Source organism: Porites lutea, chromosome 4 (genome assembly GCF_958299795.1).
Source record: "Porites lutea chromosome 4, jaPorLute2.1, whole genome shotgun sequence".
NCBI classification, from domain to species: Eukaryota; Metazoa; Cnidaria; class Anthozoa; order Scleractinia; family Poritidae; genus Porites; species Porites lutea.
This window is the reverse complement of record NC_133204.1, coordinates 46,406,181-46,427,154: the sequence shown is the minus strand read 5'-3', so window position 1 is coordinate 46,427,154 and position 20,974 is coordinate 46,406,181. Positions and strand designations below refer to the sequence as shown.

Genomic DNA, 20,974 nt, shown 5'->3' with positions numbered 1-20,974 from the left:
ATCGATGATATGGTAATTTTTTCATAGTATATTGACTGAATTGCTGAATTCTTTGTAATATCATGATGCGTTAAAAATATCCGATGATCGCTTATGTAAAATAAAAATGATCGGCGAAATTCGTCAAAATTTTACCGAGGCGAGTGCCTCGGTTGGCCTCATACTAGCTACGGCGCTGCTTCGGGTAGAAAAACACAGAACGCGTCATCAGAATGGAATGGGCAAAAGCCGGAGTAACATTATCGTTAATTTATGACAAATGTATGCGACAGTAGTCGCCTATAGAGGCAAATGTATGCATTGACATGAAAGCACTATAATGTCTGTAACTAGAATCGAGTACTTTTCGTTGCTAACTTTGGAAGTGTGGAAATGTGGATTGATGATGCCCTGATGATTGCCTTGAAGTGTTCAGTTTTTCTATCATGCAATCTCAGTTTGGTTTTGCCAGTGTAGAAACTGACAGTCCTGACTAGCTATACAACTTTGGACATTTGAGAACGGTTGAGCCTGTCTTTGTCGGGGAAAAGAGACTTGATACGATGTATGTTCGGAAAATAACCCTAAGGTCAATGTACTCATAAAATTTATTTATACAAGCCTTGAGTTGTTTAGTAATAATTTTGCTTCTGAACCCTAAATAAGGTAGTACAAAACGGATTTCTTTTGTTGGGTACCATGGCTGTTGGATTCCTTGGTTTGTTTTGTTGCCTACTCAAGACATCATTAATATTGTAGTTCACAACGCCACTGGGGTAGCCGTTTTTTGACAATAACATTTTCACCTCATCCAACTTAGGATCGCAACAACAAAGGCGACGAGCAAAGGCGGAGATAACAACGACCTAAACAAGGTTCGGCTGACCAGCGGTTTCGTGAAAACAAGGGTTTGTTGGGGGTGCTCAGTCTCACAGGCTCATAAAACCTGGTCTCGGCCGTTCTTATTTAAAGATTTTCTGGAGCCGAAAGTATGATCAGTTGCGCGTTTGATGAGGATATCAAGAAATGGGATTGCGTTATTCTCTTCGAATTCAATGGTGAATTTGATATTTACATGACAGGTATTGAGATAGTGTAGAATTTTTTTTTTCTTTTTTCTTAACAGCAACGCTCGCCCTTCTGTTTGGTTCCGATACGTCGGTGACACGTTCACCTTATTTGACAGTAAGGACACAGCATTACTGTGCTGTGTCCTTACTGTCAAATAAGGTGAATGTGTCATCGATGTATCATAACCAAACAGAAGGGCGAGCGTAAAACTGTTATGTCCTTACTGTCAAATAAGGTGAACGCGTCGTCGACGTATCGGAACCAAACAGAAGGGCGAGCGTTGCTGTTAAGAACCCATTTTTTCTCTAAGTGGCACGTCAAGATATTTGCCATAACAGGGCCTAAAGATGATCCCACTGCTACACCATCGATTTGATCGTAGTACTGACCATCGAAAAAAAAGGGCTTAGTCTTCTTCGTAGCGAACTCGAGCAGAACTTTTAAGACGGAGCGGGATATTGTTAGTGGATCTGGGAGAACATATACCTTGTTTATTAAGAAAAAATTGTATTGTCTCGTCGAGTGGAACAATTGTAAACAAGGAGCTAAAGTAAAAAGAGCACATCACCTCGTTGTTATGGTTATATGACTTGGCCAAGTGCGCAAAACTAAAAGAGGCCTTGATTGTGAACTGATTTGCGGAAATTGGCAGAAGTATATCCACAAGGTATGATGCGAGATTATAATTATAAGTGTTTACAGAGAAAACAATAGGACGGAAAGGGCAGCCAGTTTTATGAATCTTAGTGAGACCATCACGAAATGGGATTCTTTCACACCCCGATAAAGTTAATGTTATCCGAACGCTCGCTTTCCGTTGTTTTCGCCTTTGCTCGTCGCCTTTGTTGTTGGGATCCTCCTTGGAGGAGCTGAAAATGTTATTGCCAAAAACGGCTGCTCCAGTGGCGCTGTTAACTACAATATTAATAATGTCAACAAAACAAACCAAGATTATCCAACAGCCATGGTACCTGCATGGTACCCAAAAAAAGAAATTCGATTAGTACTATCTTATTTAGGGTTGTAAAGCAAAATTATTACCAAACAACTTAAGGCTTGTATAAATATATTTTATGGGTGCAATGACCCTAGGGTTATTTTCCAAAACACACATCGCATCAAGTCTCTGTTCCCCTACAAAGACAGGCTCAACCGTTCTCAAATGTCCAAAGTTGTATATAAAGTTGTCGGGACTGTCAGGATTTCTACATTGGCAAAACCAAACGGAAATTGCATGACCGAAAAACTGAACACTTCAAGGCAATCACCAGTAACGGTCATCGATCAGCTACTGCAGAACACGTCCGCCTTCAACTGGTCACAATTTGACAAGGGACCATTTTTTCTAGCAAGAGGAAAATCAGATACCCATTGTAAAATCAAGGAGACTCTTCTTATCATCCCTAAATGAAAATGTAAGCAGCGAAAAGCTTTACTTATACTAGTTTGCATAATTTCGTGCAAATTTTCTCATCTGTCACATTTATTTGTTTTTAATTTTTCCTTCACGTTAATTAGTTACTTATCTTAACTTTTTTTAATGTAAATTTAGTTCGGCTACTCTTGTTAACGGTCACTTCTGAAGATGTATGTTGAAGCATACGAAACGCCAAGTTCTATATCATAAAAGTCAGTTAATACAATGCGTTTGTTATTTCTGATGTTTGTAACCGCAGTTTGTGTATTCCCTTGGAATAATCGCGAAAAAAAGTGAAAGGATGCGAAGTCTATTTTTCAGCGAGCTTTTTTTGGACGTCGCCGTTGTCGGATCGTAAGGTCCCTACTAACACATGGTGTCATCAACGTTAATGTATTCCACACAAGAAAAACAACTTAAATTAAACTTTTCCATTCATGATAATAGTTTGTACTTTTTTTTCCATGTTCAGTGAGCGCCGAATTATAAAACGGTGATTTGGAACAATCACTCACTGAATAAAACATTTCACATACAGAAGTAATTGTTTTAATCCTGTAATTAGGAACCTGTTGAACCTGGTTTCTCTATATAAAGCTATAAGGTACCATCAATTTTCTGTTTGATTTGGGGGAAAGTACTTTCAGAACACACAAGTTTTTTAGACAATTTTTTTTCGCGTTGAATTGCCTTGATTCATGCACAGTGAATGTAACGTAACCCTATTGATACCCATTTTAAAATTTTCGTTACCTTTTATCTACTCATCAATCTAAATATTTCATTTTTTTTTTCCTTCATTTCTTTTCCTTTTTAAGGGTCCTAAATTAGTTTGCCTGAAAAGCTATCTACCCAGAAGTCTGCTCCGGTCTACTACAGTAAACTCCCGTTATTGTGTCCGTAATAGGAAGAGTCCGCAATAGCGAAGTATGAGGGAAAAAAATTGTTTTCTTTATTGAATTATGAAATAATTTGTAAAAGTCCCAGAAGCATTGTAGTTTCGACAATTCTTTACTTGTTTACATTATGATTCATAAAAGATTCAGTAAAGATAATAAGTAAATATGCTGTATTATTTTTTCCAAGCTCCTGCAATGACAAGGGATACATAAGAAAAGGCTAATAAACAAACCAAAGGAACACTCCTCCAGTAACGCGATGTCAAATATAATGTTTTTTATTGTTCTTGGCAGCTCTTTTATCGCAGAAATGACACAGTATACTCACTACATAATAGAAAACCTGCTAAAGACTTTTACAGTTGAGTGTTTAAATAACGCAAAATGTTTCTGAGCCCTTATGGCAATGTCTTTTCTCCCTAAAATGCTGTACAGCAGTCATTTGTTTACTCTTCTACGAAGAAGGGGTCGTGAGGGATATCGGTCGAAGCTGGGTACACGATGACAGCGGATATTCTATAGGAATTGCTGTTATGTTTGGCAAGCTTCCATGGAAGAAGAACTGTCTGCCATCTGAGTGAAGAGTTAAAAAGCTCAGTAACTATAAGGGCAAGTTGGTTTGCAAAATCTCTCCACAACCAAAAAAGAAAAATAAAATTTAAACCAAATATAAAATTGAACCACACAACATAGACAATTATATACACTCAGTGATCTTAAGCAATGTCATTGGTTCGCTATCTCGGACTATCCAACAATATTCACCCCCTAGCTAGTGGATAATGAGTGTGCTCGGTGTTTTCCCATTTTTTTAGAGAACGATCTTTTAAAAGTTGACAAAATCCTAGGGTTGACTTTTTTAAGGCAAGAAAAGACTTGGAAGGATTCAAAACGGCGTTTTTCCATTTACTGAAGCTGAGTTTTGTGCTCGATGGATTGTTTACAACGGCCCGTTTATTCGCATAGAAGAACTGAGTCGTTTCGTGAAGTCAGCGTTTTCTGACAAGAAAATTTGGCTTAAAAATCGAAGTTCGTTTATGACAAACAAATTTGAAAGCAAAAGTTTGCGCAAATTCTACGTTTCAAGTAAACAGGAAAAAGAATGATACAGGAAGACGACCTCTTAAGAGCAACCGAGCCGTCATTTTTGTCAGCACTTAATTCGAAGAACGACACAACAAACCCCAGTTTGGCTATAAACTTGGACAGTCAACAGAAAACAACAAAGTTCTACTTTTCTTCTCAGGTAAGGAAACAATTCAAACTTTTAAACGGTTCCATTTAAGCCGTTACGCTGTTGTTTGCGAAGTAATAAACTTCTGAATTGCCATGTTTAAATATTCTGCAAAGATCTATTTTTAAACTTTCGCGTGATTTGATCCGTCAATCAAATCGTACTTTTTAATGGTTTCCTCTCTGATTTTGTTGAGATCACTGGATGTGTACAGTATTATGTGGTCCTTGGTCCGCGACTAAAGGTCAATATTTTGAAGTTTCAAGCGAAGTGAAGCGAAGTTTCAAGTTCCAGACAAGATATTTTGCTTGGAATTCGAAAAAAGGCGACCGTCGTCGACGGTCCTTGGTCAGCGAATGTGGTCCTTGTTCCGTGACTCAGGTAAGTAGCACGAAAAAAACGGAACGTAAAAATATGATAGTTTCCACAAGAAAACGTTTTTTTCACAACATTTCATGTATTTTTTTTCTATTCTTGATGTAATTAAGTTAATTTTGTTGTGAGTATAAAATAATATGCTTTTCTTTCAAAGACTTCAGACAACAGTCTCCTCGAGTCTCTCACACTAGAGTATAGACGAGCGGTTTTCAGAGCGGTCGATAATTACTAAAAACTCTGTATGTATTAGAGGTACTAAAAAAAAGAGAACTTGTAGACACGTATAGGGACGATTTTTAAAACATTCTTCGAAAAGAAAGGCCGTCGCTTTTTATTTTGCGAAGTTTATTCAACCAAGGTCATAGGTCGCGTACCAAGGACCACTAAGCAAAATTTGGTGATATTTTTCAACAGTTGATAAAATTCAAAGTCTGCAGCAACATGCTTCCAACAGCCGAGTGTTTGATCTGAAAACATGTTCTGCTAAAAGGCACGTCTTCCCGTTGCGTTTTATTTATTCGCAGGCTAAGTAAACATGACCATGTAATTTACGGTGCCGCAAAAGTCCAAACTTCAAGAAAGACAAATTAACCTACCTGTCAACAAACTTTAATTTCGCGCCTTCACCGACAGCAAGAAAGCCGAAACTTCGTCATATGATGGAAAGCTAATCAGTAAATCACGATAATTCATTATTCAACGTATTTTTTTGTATACAGTGTATACTGATTAACAATTATTCTTTTCAATCTCGGTGAATAGTGGCATTAGGGATATTTACCTCGCCGCTTCGCGTCTCGGTAAATGACGCGGCCACTATATTCACCTCGGTTTCAGAGAATGATTGTTAAATGTACAATAACTTTTTCGGCCTGCTGCCAAGAATAAGGGTTTTGCAGCTCTCCGGCTCTTATATTTTTTCAACGATTATCACTCGATGTTGTCTGGTTTTGGAGAACATCTGCAGTTTTAAAAAAAACGATCTGAGGTCTGGTAAATGTTTAAAAAAAATTATTTGCAGTGGTGAGGATGTTATAAAGGTTCAGTTGATTGAATTACTGAAACAGTTATTGAATTCGTGTTACGAAATGTCATGCACCTGATGTGCATGTGCTTTGAGGAAGCGCCAGATCCTTTTCAGCCCGCCTTCGGTTTTTCTGCAGAAGTCTTCGTTTCGTGGTCAAGCTCAACTTCATCCAATTACCGCTTAATATAATATGGCATTATTTCGGCTCTAAACAAATAGCCTGCTCGCAAATCCATGCATTATCTTATAAACGGGAGGGAGCTTTGTCAGTGGAAAAGGAAGTCGGGTCCGGTACAAAATCAGGATTATTTTGAAAACGGTGTAACTTTCATGGATGGAAGTGTGTACCGTTTACTCTCTTTTCGCTGATATTTAGAACTGAGAAAGATTTCTCCGTGGCCGGCGTTGTCTATCGCAAAAGCCAGTTAATATTAAGGTCTTTACTGAACTCCGTATTGGCAACAAGAAGTATCATGAATAGTCAGATTGTTCTGTCTTGAGAATAAAGAAAGGATTAAACACTTAAAAACATGTTTTAATTCCTGTTTAGGTTGTGCAGGTATTTCTTTGCCTTGAATGTACCTTGCTCAACTAAAACACTATTATTTCCGTCCAGTTCTTAATATTTATCTTTAATTTATCCATTTTTATCAATTTTTTATTATACCTTTTATTAAAAAGGCAACATATTAAACATGTTAAAGCGGCTAGCTAGTCTGAGGACTTGGCTATTATTATCTCAAATGAAACAAGAATAAAATAACTGGGAAAACGCCATATGATTATACAGTTTAATTTAATCTATTGAGTTACTATTCAGTGCTAAACTCAACCAAAATTAATCCGAGTAAAGGAGTAAAGGATAACCCCATGGTTGAAATTGTGTTCTGTATACTATCTTTTCGCTGATATTTGGCAATGATAAATATTTTTCGTCATGGCCAAAGTTTTTTCTCACAAAAGACATTATATGGCATTCTTCACTCCGTATTTGCAAAACAAAATATTTATGTATAGTCTTGTTCTTAATTTCCCTGAGTAAAGAAAGGATTAAACCCCGAAAAGCATTAGTCTTTATAGTGTTTATTTCGGGGCATTTCACTATCTTGCACCTATTGCCTGCCCAAAACCGGCACTGCCGTCAGTTTCCGTGCAGTTTTTAATATTTATCGTAGTATCAATCTTCGATTATGTCTTTAAAAAGGCATTTAAAAAGCAGCGCCTCGAAATTAAAGAGGCCGGCTGGTCTGACTAAACTGGAACATACTTCCTAAAAATAAGTAAAAATAAAATAACTGGGAAAAACGCCATATGATTATACAGTCTAATTAAATCTAATGAGTCCCTATTCAGTGCTAAATCCAACCCAAATTAATCCGTGAAACGCGACAAACCCGCAAAAGCATGAAAGAAATTAAAATAGAGCATGCAATTTATGAGTAATTTTTTTAGTATATTTAGGTGAGATGCAATCCACCATGTCGAAATTGCAACGAATAATGATAATAAATTATCAGTAAACATGCACAATTAGCGGAGGAAAAGAATAAAAAGTCAACGCCTAGAATGCAAATTGTCTGCCAGGGGGATTTAATTAAATTACTGGAAAAACCATTGGACAGGGTTAAATAACTGGAAGAGTACTTAAGACTAAATATATTTTTAAAAAATCGCAGCAAAGTTTTATAATTTACCGTCATGTCACAGTAAGTATTACAGAATTTCTGTTGACAAGTGAAGTAATATGTAAGTACAAATGACACTGACACAGTGGTAATTGCAGTGCCAGCGGGAAATGAAACGATTCATTGTTTTGACGTAAATGGCTGAAAGTAAATAGAATTCTGCTTGTTCATACCCAATAAAAAATCCTCTTTGTGACCTCTGTTTAAATTCAAACGTCAGCTGTTGGAAAAATAAATTGTGATCGCTTATAGTTGCCGGAAAAAAAGGATCACTTCTGTTTTCCGTGTATATTTTAGTAACAAAGGCCAATTCAAAAAATGCGATTTAACTCAAATCTGAATTTTCATGAATTGCAATATTTTCCTAGTAAAAAGGTTTTTAATTGGTTCATTCTACAGTAGACACGGAAGGATTGACTTGAATCACTAGCTACATACAGGTCAGTTTATAGTTATAATCACACATTTAAAAATCATTTTTATCTGCTGTAACTTTTCATATCTAAACTGGATCTCTTTGGATAAAACCGTAATGGCGTGAGGCACAAATGACAAATATGAGCTATCACAGTATTTATAGCGGAATTTGTTCTCAGAACTGATTCATTATGAACAGCCAGTATCAAAATAACAACCGTTAATGACCTCGAAACTATGGTGAGATAGGGGTTAAGTATCCTTTGCGAAGAAAAAAGGCAAGTCATTTATCTTTAAGAAGTCGGATTACTCAAAGTGACAATTCTGTCGGAGAAGAAAAATAATATACATCCCAGTAAACCCGGGTTACGGTCCGTACTGTGAAAATCCTGACCGTAAAACAGCCAATCATACTGCTGCCGATTCATAAGTCTTGAGTTTTGCTTGCCATAAAGTGAAATATATGTCTAAACCGCAAGATCGAAATAATGATGATGTATACTAAGTTATTTATACTAGCAAGCCAGTTAAAACGTACGCCGCGCTGGCTGTGAAGTGTGAGACCAAAAACCACACGACTGTTTATAGCGTCACAAGTGAAGTGAGAATAATTTTGAGATTCTACAGCTAGCAAGAGCGTTGATTTTCCTCAGTAGTAACTCACGAAGCAGAAGTTTGTAGGGCTCTTTTAATCAAATAAAAAGCGTCGATTTCTAAAAAAAAAAATCGACAGCAACAGCTGAGTAAAGTTAAAGGAACGCTTTTAACTCTAAATATCCACGACAAGAATTAATTCGAAGTCGGCTGAAAGCTGCAAATACAAAACTAACGAAATTCTAAATTTCCAGGCAAAAGCTCGTATGACGGCTAGAGGAAAAGAAGTCATAATACGCTATCGAAACACACTTCCGTCAACAAATTAGACTCCGAGATACAACGCAACAAACGAATTTTGAATATTGGCAGTTTGTTGCATAATTTATTTTAATTTAGGAGGTCGATAAAGACCTAATAACCCCCTAATGTACCTTTATAGTGAAAAACACTCGTGGACATATAAAATCCATGATTTTCTCGTAAGAGCTATGGCGTCGAATCAACTCGTTTAAATATCCCCGCAAATGTACAGAAAAATAAGAAGATTGAAGGAGGAAGAGGACGACGAAAACGTCACATTATATAGACAGTTGTCCTCACTAATTTTTAGAACAAAAAAGACATTATTAAACTACAAAAAACGGGTAAGTTAAACATTAAAGAGAGAAAAAATATAAGTTTCTAGCTCTATTTGAAGAAAAAATATTTACTCGATGACGCTAGCGCTCTTTCTGTTCTGTGCTTTTATACAAAGTCGAAAAAATCAGATTATCCCTGAAGTTGTATTTTCTTAGTGTGGGTCCGCCTCAAAAAAGATCATTGCTTTTTGCAAATAGCAATAGCCATATTTATACAAAACAGGGTTTTGGTCTAAATATTTTGATATTTGCTTTGCGTCTGTTGCTTTGGCCGACCGAAAAGCTTCGCTAAACTTCTCAGTTCATCTATAAGCATTTACGTAAGGGCTTTTGCTGTGAGAATCGGAGCGAATAGACCTACTTTCTGGCTCATATTTTTTTGTTTTAGACGTTGGGAAAAGTGCAAAAACTTGACCAAAAGTCTTGAAAACCTGTCCTTTAACTACATTTCATCTATATAATTTCAAAATCGCTCAATCCACATTTATTCGGGGCCGCTAGCTTTTCCGGTCAGCTGTTTCAATATGAATTCTACAATTATAGCGTCCAAAGAGCAAGCTATCTTTCCCTAACTTTGTCTTTATATAAGTAAAACAACACCCATTCCCTTTAAAAGAAAAAATATAGGTTAACTATTACCTAAAAACGTGAAAACATTGATAATTTCTACCACCTCAAAAGAGTCATTGTTTACACGAAAGTAAATAAGCGACAAAATTTGTCGAGTTTTTGAAAGATTGAAATCTCTTAATGAATTCAGCTGACAGATCAGTCGACTAAAATTGACAATACCACGAACAAGATTTATGACGCATATGCATGAAGCTATTTGCAAAATGTATAAACTTATGTGTATTTTTAAAGTAAACGTAACTTTACCAAGGTAAGCGAAATTTAATTTTTAACCTTTAGGCAAAGAATCTCTAGCTATGAAGAATCGTTGACTTCATCTTTGGTTTAGTCGCTTTGAGCAGCAGGAAAAAGCAAACATCACCCCCTCCCCCCCCCCCCCTGCCCCCCAAAAATAAATAAATAAATAAATAAAACTAAATGTCAAACTTTCAAAGTAAGAGAGTACCGAAAGGAATCAACAAAGCATAACCAAAAATGAAACCGTAAAAATTTAGGAATACGCAGTCTAATGAGCCCTAAATGCCTCTTTTGTTTATTAACAGGTTGGTGACTCTACAAAATCTTTTATAGACAAGATGGCTAATTCCACCTCAACTGGGATTTTAAACACGACAGTGTCGCCCTCGACAGAAAAAGGCTCATTCAGTTTCACAATTAAATTGGTCTCCACTCTTCTGTTGATCACGACCATAATCCTTACGCTCCTCGGAAACTCGCTTGTCATCCGGGCATTTATTGTTTTCAGGAAGCTGCAAAATGTGACGAACTACTTCGTGGTGTCCCTTGCCGTGACGGATATCTTGGTTGCGTTGTTTTCAATGCCAGTATGGACAGTGTACCTACTAACAGGTATTTAACATTACAGCAAAAATTTCTCTTTTGTATTTAGTCAGTAGCTCATTATCTGGAGCGAGCAACGTCTCTGTACATGTGTCCGGGCGTTTTCACGGACCATTTTGTTTTTTATGATTTTGGCGCAAAGTTTGTATTTTATTTTATTATTATTTTTTAATTCAGTATTTTTTATTTCATTCTTTATTGACTACATAAAACACAAAATAGACAGAAGAGGAAAAAAGAAATAAAAGTAAACAACTAACGAACAATTTAACTAACTAACTAACTAAACAGGTTTGTGACAATGAACAATGAATAATGTAGAATAGATACGAAAACAGACTTATTAAAACATTTCCTACAAAAGACTAAGTAAAAAAATACAATACAATATATAACTCTAACTTGAACTAAGTTATTATGACAAGCTATAATTTACCCAAGTAATGGAAAAAATAATGATAAAATATTTGAAAAAATATTGTTAGGAGATGAACTGAACCACTTTCATTTAAAGAAGTTTTTAGGGGCGAATTTAGCTTATCTTTTCAGTCCTACAGTCCCACAAACCAGTCAGAAAAACCTACAGACCTTAAAATGCTACTTTTGCCTTTTAATGACTTTTAGTTTGATATGTTACACTTTGATTGCGCTCATAGATGAAGCAATGTTTTCATTTTCGCGGGGAAAGTGCCACAAAATGTATCTAACACTAAGTAAACTTTCGGGTATATTGGTAATTGCTTAAATTGGAACTAACACTGCGATGATCATATCGATCTTTATGTAAACATTTGTATTTCCGCATGTCACATCAACTTCATGTTTCATTCCTTTCACGGGTAAAGATGCTCCCTGAAAGTATGTGTCTTCATGGCCTAATTGGCAGAGCACTGCAGCGATAGCGCAGAGGCCATGGGTTCGAATCCCGTTGAAGTCCCGAAATTATTTTCGGGTTCATTTGCAATTGCTTAAATTGCAAACATCACTGCGAGGATCATATCTACGTTTAAAAATTTGTATTTTTCCAGTTCCCATCATCTTCATAAAACTAGACCTGTCGGTGAAAAAGCCTTGACATAGACCTAGGGTGAGAGTTGCTAACTCAGGGTTATGGGCTCCTAATTTAATCAATACATGTTTGACGATATCTAGAAATGGGTTTTCTTTAATATAAGGTTGAACCTGAGTTGCACCTCAATTTGACAACACCTCTCACAAGCGACCATCTCTCATAAGCGACCACGATCCATAATCAGTTTCAACAGTCAAAGCACTACAGTAATTGGTACCCGCACTCGGGATCTTAATGACACAGGAATTGTTACAGACAAAAGACATTATTTTTCCCTAGCCCTGAGATCCCAGCAGCTGAAGTCACTTTCAGAGACAAGAGATAAGGCGACAACAGAGTTTAGGGAGTTCACGCAACGACGTTTTTAAATGACGCACATCAACCACATTCTTTGATTTCTTGGGCTGCCAGTTTTACCAAAGTTTTGTGCAAATCGCCACTGACTTTGACAGTGAAGACCCTTAGGTAACAAATTTGGTAGCGTCAAGGCATATTAACAGGGAAAAATGGAAAAATTCCGGTTGACGTGGGTCGCTCAAAAACGTCTTTGTTTGAGCTCCAATTATCTCGTCCTCGCCCTGAGATCCCTGCAGCTGACATGTCTTCCACAGACAATAGAAAGCTTAAGCAACTACGACGAAGACCACAACGACGACTTCAAAACAACAACGGGCTTAATGATGAAAACAACAGCTCTGCACGTGCATCACGCTTTTAAGTACATTTAATGACGTCCACTGCACAACTACGACGTGAAACCTCCTAATTTGACGTTTTATGGAGGACGTGGACATACGACAACGAATTTTCCTTTTGTCGAACCTGAATAAAATTCTTAAGAATTCAACCCCAGGGAAAGTTAAGTTTGAAAGAACGCAAATTCATTTTTTTTAACCGACGTTTTCACTGCCGTCGCCGTCGTCCTTGGTTAAGGTCCCTAACAGAGGAATGAAGTGGTTGGTTTCTTACAGAAACGTTGTTTGAGAGAAGCACAAAAATTTCGCTTTATCAGCTGATTTGATAAAAACAGTTGTCCACTATTAAGCGGGTAGACTGGTTGTTTTTGAGGGAAATGATGTTGATTTGGGAGCAAAATAAAGCGGTTTTCATTTGAGTGTCGAAAAGTAATTGGTTTTGCACTTTCTACACGATGCGATTGGCTTAAAAGATTCGCGCCACCTTTTCATCCAATCAGAAGTAAAACCAAAGCCAATTGTGACGCGCTCGCATGCATTTTCCCGCGCTTTGCGTCAGCCACATGTAATTACTTCGAGTTTTGATTGGTTCAATGTCTTGTCTGTGTCCTATGTGATTGGCCAGAGTAATTACTTTGGTTTTGGTTTTACGACACTCAAACGAAAACCACTCTAAATTGCCGTAAAAAAGGTATAATACACGTAAACAGTTAGTCCTCTGTTGTGGTTGTGGACTATCTGGTATTTGTCTGCTAATTATTTACTTCATATTTTGATTTTTAACAACCCCTAAATCAAATATTTTCATATCTCTAAAAGTTTAAACATCCCCTCCCCAAATTTTTATCCATTAAAAAACAAAAATTAAAAAATTTATTGAAGTAAGGACTCCAACATAGTTAAGTCACTTTTTGATTGAATGAATTCTTGGCTAGATATTTAAGAAAAAGGGCCGAAAAATAGATAAACAATGTTTTTAACCAGACTGCCTCCTTAAAAAAATCGAAAGCTGACGTTTCGAACACTAGCCTTTCGTTCAAATAGGGGCTCAACTTCACAACAGGCCAGGACAATTACGTCTATCATCCATGAACTTCGTCATTTATAAACTGGAGTCAATATTGTCCCTAAAGCGATGATGGTGTCAAAATAAATTCCAACCTTTCGTAAGTCTGCTCCGGGGGAAGAGTCGGGCTTTCGTATAACAATGACGGGATATTCGTAGGAAGATTAGAATAAGACCCCAAGGAATTGTGGTATGATGAATTTTGCTATTTTTATTTAGGAATTCCTTTATGTACAACTCAAACTGATATCTTCATTGATAAAAGTAGTGTCTTTCCGTCCTGAATATCTTAATTGGCACCAAAATCTGCCTCTAGGCGAGACGACAACAAACCCGTAATTTTCATGAGGGAGTCACCCCCCTCCCACCACTCTGGGAAACGACCGGACAAAATGCCAAGTTTAGAATTTGCTGGTTGCTGGTAATGTGGCTTTTTAAATACTTAAGAATATGAGGATAGGGAGGAGTGGGTGAGGGAGGGAGGTTAAAAAACAGTTGAACTCACTTTTAACGGAGGGACTCCATCTTTAAGTTGGACTGATCGGATTTAAGATTGTTCAAGAAACTGCTTTGTTTTGCAGGACCGCACTGGCTGTTTTCGACGTGGTTTCACAGAATCTGGCAGTCTATGGATATCTTGTGCAGTGTTGCATCCATTACCCACCTTCTTCTCATAAGCATCGAACGTTACATTTGCATTTCAAGTCCCCTTACTTACCACAGCATCGTCACGACGAGAAAAGCCCGGGTCGCCATTTTTGTAGCGTGGCTCTTTGCGCTTGTTATGACGATCCTAAAACTATTGCTCTGGGGAGGACCAACTAAGGTTTACCAGCTTACCAGTTTCGTACTGTGTTTCGCTACACCTGTCTTGGTTATGAGCTACGCATATATCATGATATTCAGAGTTTCTCGCACGCAAGCCAAAAAAATGATCTTCAAAATTGGCGAGAAGACTAAACGATTCTGCCTTCCCAAGGAGCTGAAGGCTGCAAAGACGCTTGGAGTCGTAATGGGAGCCTTTGTTTTATGCTGGTTCCCGTTCTTCTTTCTTAACGTTTACCATGCTTTGTGCCCGTGAGTAGATGTTTTCTTTTCTTTCAAATATTTAATGGAATAGAATGGTTACGACGCTCGTCAGACTCCTTAATTTGTTATATTTTTGCGAACTCGAAGGTGCTCAACGTTCAATAGCATTCCTGTCATTTTGATCTAAACTGACTAATAAAAGCGTTGCATTAATTTATTCCGTCACAATTTGTGCAATCAGAAAGCAAAGGATTGTGCACCGTCAGGGAGTTCCCAACGTAAACTGAAGCACTGTTGTTCTTATCTTGAGATTTGCCGGCTTTCACAACCAGTCCCCTTTACAGTTTATATGGAGAAAACCTATCCTAGGTAGAAAGATCATCCCTCGCGTTCGTATGAGAAAAACGTTAAATTGCCAGTCTCGATCTACAGCACTTATGCTGCTGTTTCTCTTAGTTGGTATGGAACGTCCTTCAGTCAAGAACCTTTACCGAAACTACGAGTACGAGGTTTGACTGAAAACTGTTTTCGTGTTCTGTAATAAAAAAACAACCCGGAATGCTTCAGTACATTTTTTTTTTTTTTCACCAGAATAGCTGGCACACAGTTACCTTTATTGGGGGATGTTAATCTCTCTCCCGATGCGGATCGCAAAATGGTAAATCTTTTAACATTTGATAAGTTGTTTCCGTCACTACGAAATCTTTGCTAAAACTCGTAGATGAATGACGACGGCTATCCCACGGTTTTGCAGCCAAAATGACACTGGTTCTCGCGCGAGTACTATGCTTAGTATTGAGAATATCTCGTACTCGTAGTAGTTCTTGTCTTAAAATCTAAAGCTCTCTAATGCAAGGAACTTAACCAACCATTTTATTTTACATCGTAGCTCCTGTCCTATAGATGCAGGAGCTGTAATGGTTGCTAAAGGTCTTCACTACTTCAACTCTGTTCTCAACCCGATCATCTACAGTCTGATGAATAAGCAGTTTAAGACCGCGTTCAAACATCTCTTCTACTTGACGTACTCGAACTTGTCTGGCAGAGGTCCTGTGATGACCAGATTAGACGTCGATAAGCAACTGTCATTTACGTACTTCTCTTCCTTGAAAAGCAGATCATCTATGCAAGAAAAAAGTAGAGCTGAAGAAAACAACTTGCCTCAAAGGGTATAATGTTGATGGGCCTCCGTGCACTTAGGGCAGTTCAGGGCGCTGGCGTAAAAAGATCGAGAATAGAGTTCGTCACTGAACTGAGCTTGCAGTAGTATCGCCTGCAAAGTCGATTGTTTGGATCACCATCCCTACGAAATCTCGAAAGACCAAATTAACTTCTGGATGGCATACCACTTGAAAAATAATAAATACAAAGACTCAAGTGCAAATGCTACCACTCACTGGCCTCCGGCATGGACTAAAGAGAGGCCTCGTACGTCGTATTCATCACAATTTTCCTTTGGGCATTTCCTTTCATACACTTTCACTCTTATTCATGTTTTCTGTGTTTTCACTGTCACATCATCAAAAATAAAAATGCAAACCAGTGAATACTTAAGGTCCAGCCAGAATCGGGAAAAGAATGAAGATAAATATACAAACAGCCTCGCCAAGAATCAAGTCTTTGCGATAATTCATATGCGAGATATTCAGAAAAACGTTTTATCCAAATTTGTAAGGCTTTGTATGGAAACGCCAAAGTAGTAGTTATTCTAAGACAAGGAATGTTTATATAGCAAAATCTCAAAAAATCTGTAAGGTTTTTAACCCACATAGAGCTTTCCTGGCAGCCAGCTAAATGCCGCGTCACGCAAAAGCCTGGAAATTCAAACGTCTTCTATCGCAAAACGAAGAACCCTTTGAAACCGCAAATTTGTGTATATAAAGGTTTTTAGGTGCTGTAAAGTAGAAACTCAGAGGAATCGATAGTTTCGTAGTTTGAATTTTGGTGACGTCATCTAAAAACCTTCAGGAAAGAATGGTAACTGAATGGTCTGGTGAGCGAGAAGCTCGTGCAAACCGCAAGTCTGTAGAATCTGCGATTCCTTTATGTGACCCGAAATGAGCATTAACTTTAATATCCAATATCCTAAACATCTTCCAAAGGGTTTTTACATGTATTAATGACACAGAGTTCGAACTATAATAAGGACAGTTATAGTGACTGGTTTGAGCCCAAGTGGTATGTCATGGAAACTGTGAAGTGGAACATGATTGTCCAGGTTGATGTAGTCCCAAGTAGGACTGTCGACAGTGACAACGTTTCAACAACCTATTTGGTGGTCATCCTAAGAGTCAAATATTTAAGTGAGTTCTATCTCGTAATTAGATGGTATAGTCCTCCTCAGCCAAGGTGTAATTTCTAGCTTGCAAACTACACCAACTTAATTCGCCGATTTCTTGGTTTCCAAAATCGACACAGTTTTTCAATCAGAAAACGTTAAATACTAGCCTACTGGTAAAAAAAGAAAAATGCAGTGATAATCTCTTAAAGGGGAGTATCACAAGAGTTTGCGACTGTATACTGACATTCTACAAGAATTTTCAAAGGTGTAAACTCTGCTAGAACAATAAGGGCAGCTCTTTGACCTCTCTCTGGTGCACCAAATCGCCGTGTTAAAGCATCTGGCCTCTCTTGTCCTTGTAGAACCGACAGAAAGAGACCAATTCAGTACCCAACTATAGAACAAATGGTAATTGATTGTGAACCCGTGCGATATTTTCCAAATAACGATAAAGATATTCAAAATCATGTCCTTGGAAAAAGCCAAAAGTTAATGCGTTTTTTTTGTACCAAGTGACAAAGTTTTCCCATTACTGTCGTTCACTGTTCACTGTATCTCCACGAAAAATAAGTAGTTTTGTGTCAGGATCATAGGTAAGGAAAATTCTGCACAGGCTTTTATCTGCACCTGTTTGATTTGTAAATTTGAAAAATTACCATCACATGAATTTGACGTTTACCTTTTCCCGTAAACGTGATTGTAAATCATCTGAATTGCCGAATATTTTAAAAGGAGTATGTAGAAAAAGAGGTTTAAAAAACGGTTTAAAGGATTGTTTATGTGGAAAATGCACTTAGCCTATCCAGCTAGTTTACAGGCACTCCATTTAAATACTTAGAAACAAATAATTTAAACATAACATAACAGGATTAATAACCTCAACTCGCAGGAGGCAGCCAGTTGGCTACAAGCCGAGGATTTGAACTCGGGACGACCGAGTACAAGTGCAGCAAGTCGCCAGAGCGGCACTCGAACCCGGGACCGCGGAATTGCGAGTCCGACGCGCTGACCACTCGGCCACGCTGCCTCCTGTATGCCGGCTCAGTCTACTTGCTTCCTATTCGCCCGAAATCAATGACAACTTTGAACACTTGTATGTATACTTGCAGAAACACGTGACTAAGAACCCTCTATACGCGAACCTGTTTAGTCTAAAATTTGAAAAAGGTTCTTATTTTCAAAAATTTCTAAAATAAATTCTGCTTCCTTGAGCAAATAAGATATTAAGTCAACATTCAGAATCCTATTTGGAGACATAGGTGTCTTACCACTCCAACTGCAAAGTAATGGTATGCAGATTTTATGTAAGGAATATAAGTTGAATACCACTAAACACTCTTAGCTTCAATGTATTTTTTCTTCAGAAAATAAAAGCCTATTTATAAACCTACCAAATCCTGATTCTTTGCTATTACCATTTTTGTAAGAACCTGTGTAGGGTAACTTGAGAAAATGCAGGCTCTTAGTCGCGGGTTTTTACCGTTCGTAGTAATAACTGTTACTAAGTAGCCTGACCGGATCGATACTAATGGTCAATCACGGTATTGTTGGGTTTTCAAGTATATTAGTACTAAATCTTAAATGTCATCCCAGTAAGTGATACCGCCCTTTAAAAATGTTTCCTCTCCAATCAATAAAAAAATAAATCAAAAGAGAAAGTCCTCTGCAGTTTCCATCTATGCCATCGGAAGGCTATTAGCCTCAGCAGTTCTCCTTGGACCTGCAGACAACCCCAATTCTAGGAAAGAGCGATTTCTTGAACACAGCAGGGCCTTGAAAGCCGTCCTAAAGTCTCTGTTTGTGAACGTATAAATTAGTGGATTTAGCAGCGAATTCCCATAGTGCATCCATTTTGTAGCAAGGATAATTTCTGGACTAATAACAGGGCAGGGGCAGCCCAGAATAGGACTGCACAAGCTGTAAATCACGTTAAGTGTAACAAAGGGTGCCCAGCAGATCACGAAAGCACCAACGACCACTGCTAGTGTCTTAGCGGCTTTAAGTTCTTTCATGAAGCTGTTGTGACTGTTATGGTTATGCGAAGGCATTGCAGTATGTATTTGTGTTATGTGACGTAGTGCCACTTTAAAGATAATCGAATACGCGATGATTATAACCACCAGTGGGATGCAAAAGCACAGGATCATTTCAACCAGCATAAAGATCGGCTTATCGTAGAGAATAAAGCCTGCAATAGCAATAGCCAACGAATAAATCCAAACGCAAGCGATTATGAAAATCACTCTTGGTGTAGTCATCAATTCCAGATAACGTAAAGGACTTGTTATACAGAGATATCGATCAAAGCTTATTGCCATGAGATTCATTATTGATGCTGTTCCCATCAATATGTCAATCACGGTCCATACACGTGATAGCGTTTTTCCAAGTACCCACATGGGTCCGGTTAGTAGGTACGCCGTCCACACCGGCATGGAGAATAGTGCAACGCAGAGATCACTACACGCCAAAGACACCACAAGATAGTTCGTCACAGTACGCATGCGCAAGTGTAGTGAAAATGCGGCGATGACGAGGACATTGCCAAATATGGTGCCAAGAACTAGGATGACTGTAAAAGTAGCTGCCCCTACGTGGAATGCCACTGGAAAGCTTTGCCTTGGGTTTGTTGTGTTCATAGCAATGTCGTTCTTCATCAAAGGCTTCGAGGCAATGGCCTTACAAGACCTTGGGGTTAAGATTTTTGGACTCAATATGCATTGATGATTACTCTTTTTCCCAGATTAATCTCACGGTTTGAACGCTGAAAATTTAATACAAAAATATATATTAAAAATTAAAAATATGAAATGAAATGAAAAGAAGAAGAAAGAGAGAATGGAAAATTACAATTACTGTGCTGTGGCCTCACCATACATGTAAACTGTTCAAAACCATTTATTCTATAATCAGGGATAAATTAGCAGCTCTTGAAAACATTTTCAGTGTAAGTTAAGCCCTGGTCAAGCAGGATTTCAGTTTCACCTCAAGAAGCCATATGGACTCGCAAATAAACGCAAATTGTTCGCAAGCAATACAAAAAGTGACCACACTTAAGTTAAAAACAACAATGAAATACATAAGACATACACACTACGTATATTTAGCATAAGCTATTCAAGACAGGCCGTGTGGGGATGCCACTTTCTTGAACTGATACATTTTAAGACATTTTAGAAGGAAACTAAGAGAGATTTACAACATCCAGGAAAATATACTGAGACAAAAATATAAAAGGAAAATATGCTGAGACAAAAATATTGATCGAAGCGCCAGCATCTTGCGTGAAACCGAAGCCAAACGCAGGGAAAACTTTAGGCTTGTTTCATATGCTCTGACTACATGTAGTCGCAAGCTATTACATATAAACTGTTTTCAATCTGGACAAGCTGCGACCTCGTTTCGCCAGGGTTTTGAAAGTGGTTCTCATTCGTTGCATTAATTGTGTGAGGATGTACTTTCCTGCATTAATAAAAGATAAAATGAGGTGGATTTCAATTATCGCGTAATCTTTACGTGTCTGAATACATGTTAAAATGAAATTGGAGACGATGTATTAGGTTGTTGGACGTAAACTGGTTAAAATATAGAAAAAAACCAAACTGTAGCATCAGCATCAGTTTTCGGGAAGTAATTAATTGTTTAAAAGGAAGTGTTGTTTAAAAGGAAGTGTCTACTATAACTGAATGAATGAATGAATGTTTGTTTAGTAGCTTTTAGTCAGGGTTTCAGACCTCAGCAAAAAATTGTTAGAGATAACCAAGTGAGGGCGCGGGGTATAGCGAGGATGGCGCTTTCTGGTCTTGTTAATAGGAAGGAAGTGGAACGGTCTTAATGTATTTCAACTCAATAGTTTCTAAATGTTTGAGTTTAGAAAAAATACTGTCATCGGATTCTTTTCAGATTTTTGCCAACGGCATCATTAACGCTATTTGGTGGTCGCGATAGCTAGTAAATGCATACTTAATGTTATTTCATTTTAACACTGTTATGATACCGTTAAATGCAGAAGTGAC

General features: G+C 37.8%; 2 protein-coding genes across 2 annotated transcripts; one reads left to right on the top strand and one right to left on the bottom strand.

The window, feature by feature from the left end:
• The first annotated feature begins 10,519 nt into the window (after window positions 1–10,519).
• On the top strand, window positions 10,520–15,868 carry LOC140935930 (histamine H2 receptor-like). The gene is made up of 3 exons (XM_073385501.1): window positions 10,520–10,824; window positions 14,230–14,725; window positions 15,567–15,868. The coding sequence occupies exons 1-3, from the start codon at window positions 10,551–10,553 to the stop codon at window positions 15,850–15,852; spliced, it is 1,056 nt and encodes a 351-aa protein (XP_073241602.1). The 5' UTR covers window positions 10,520–10,550; the 3' UTR covers window positions 15,853–15,868.
• Window positions 15,869–18,594: 2,726 nt separating this feature from the next.
• LOC140933821 (beta-2 adrenergic receptor-like) lies at window positions 18,595–19,615 on the bottom strand. The gene has a single exon (XM_073383476.1). It carries the CDS (start codon window positions 19,613–19,615, stop codon window positions 18,635–18,637), a length of 981 nt encoding a protein of 326 aa, XP_073239577.1. The 3' UTR covers window positions 18,595–18,634.
• Between the last annotated feature and the right edge of the window lie 1,359 nt (window positions 19,616–20,974).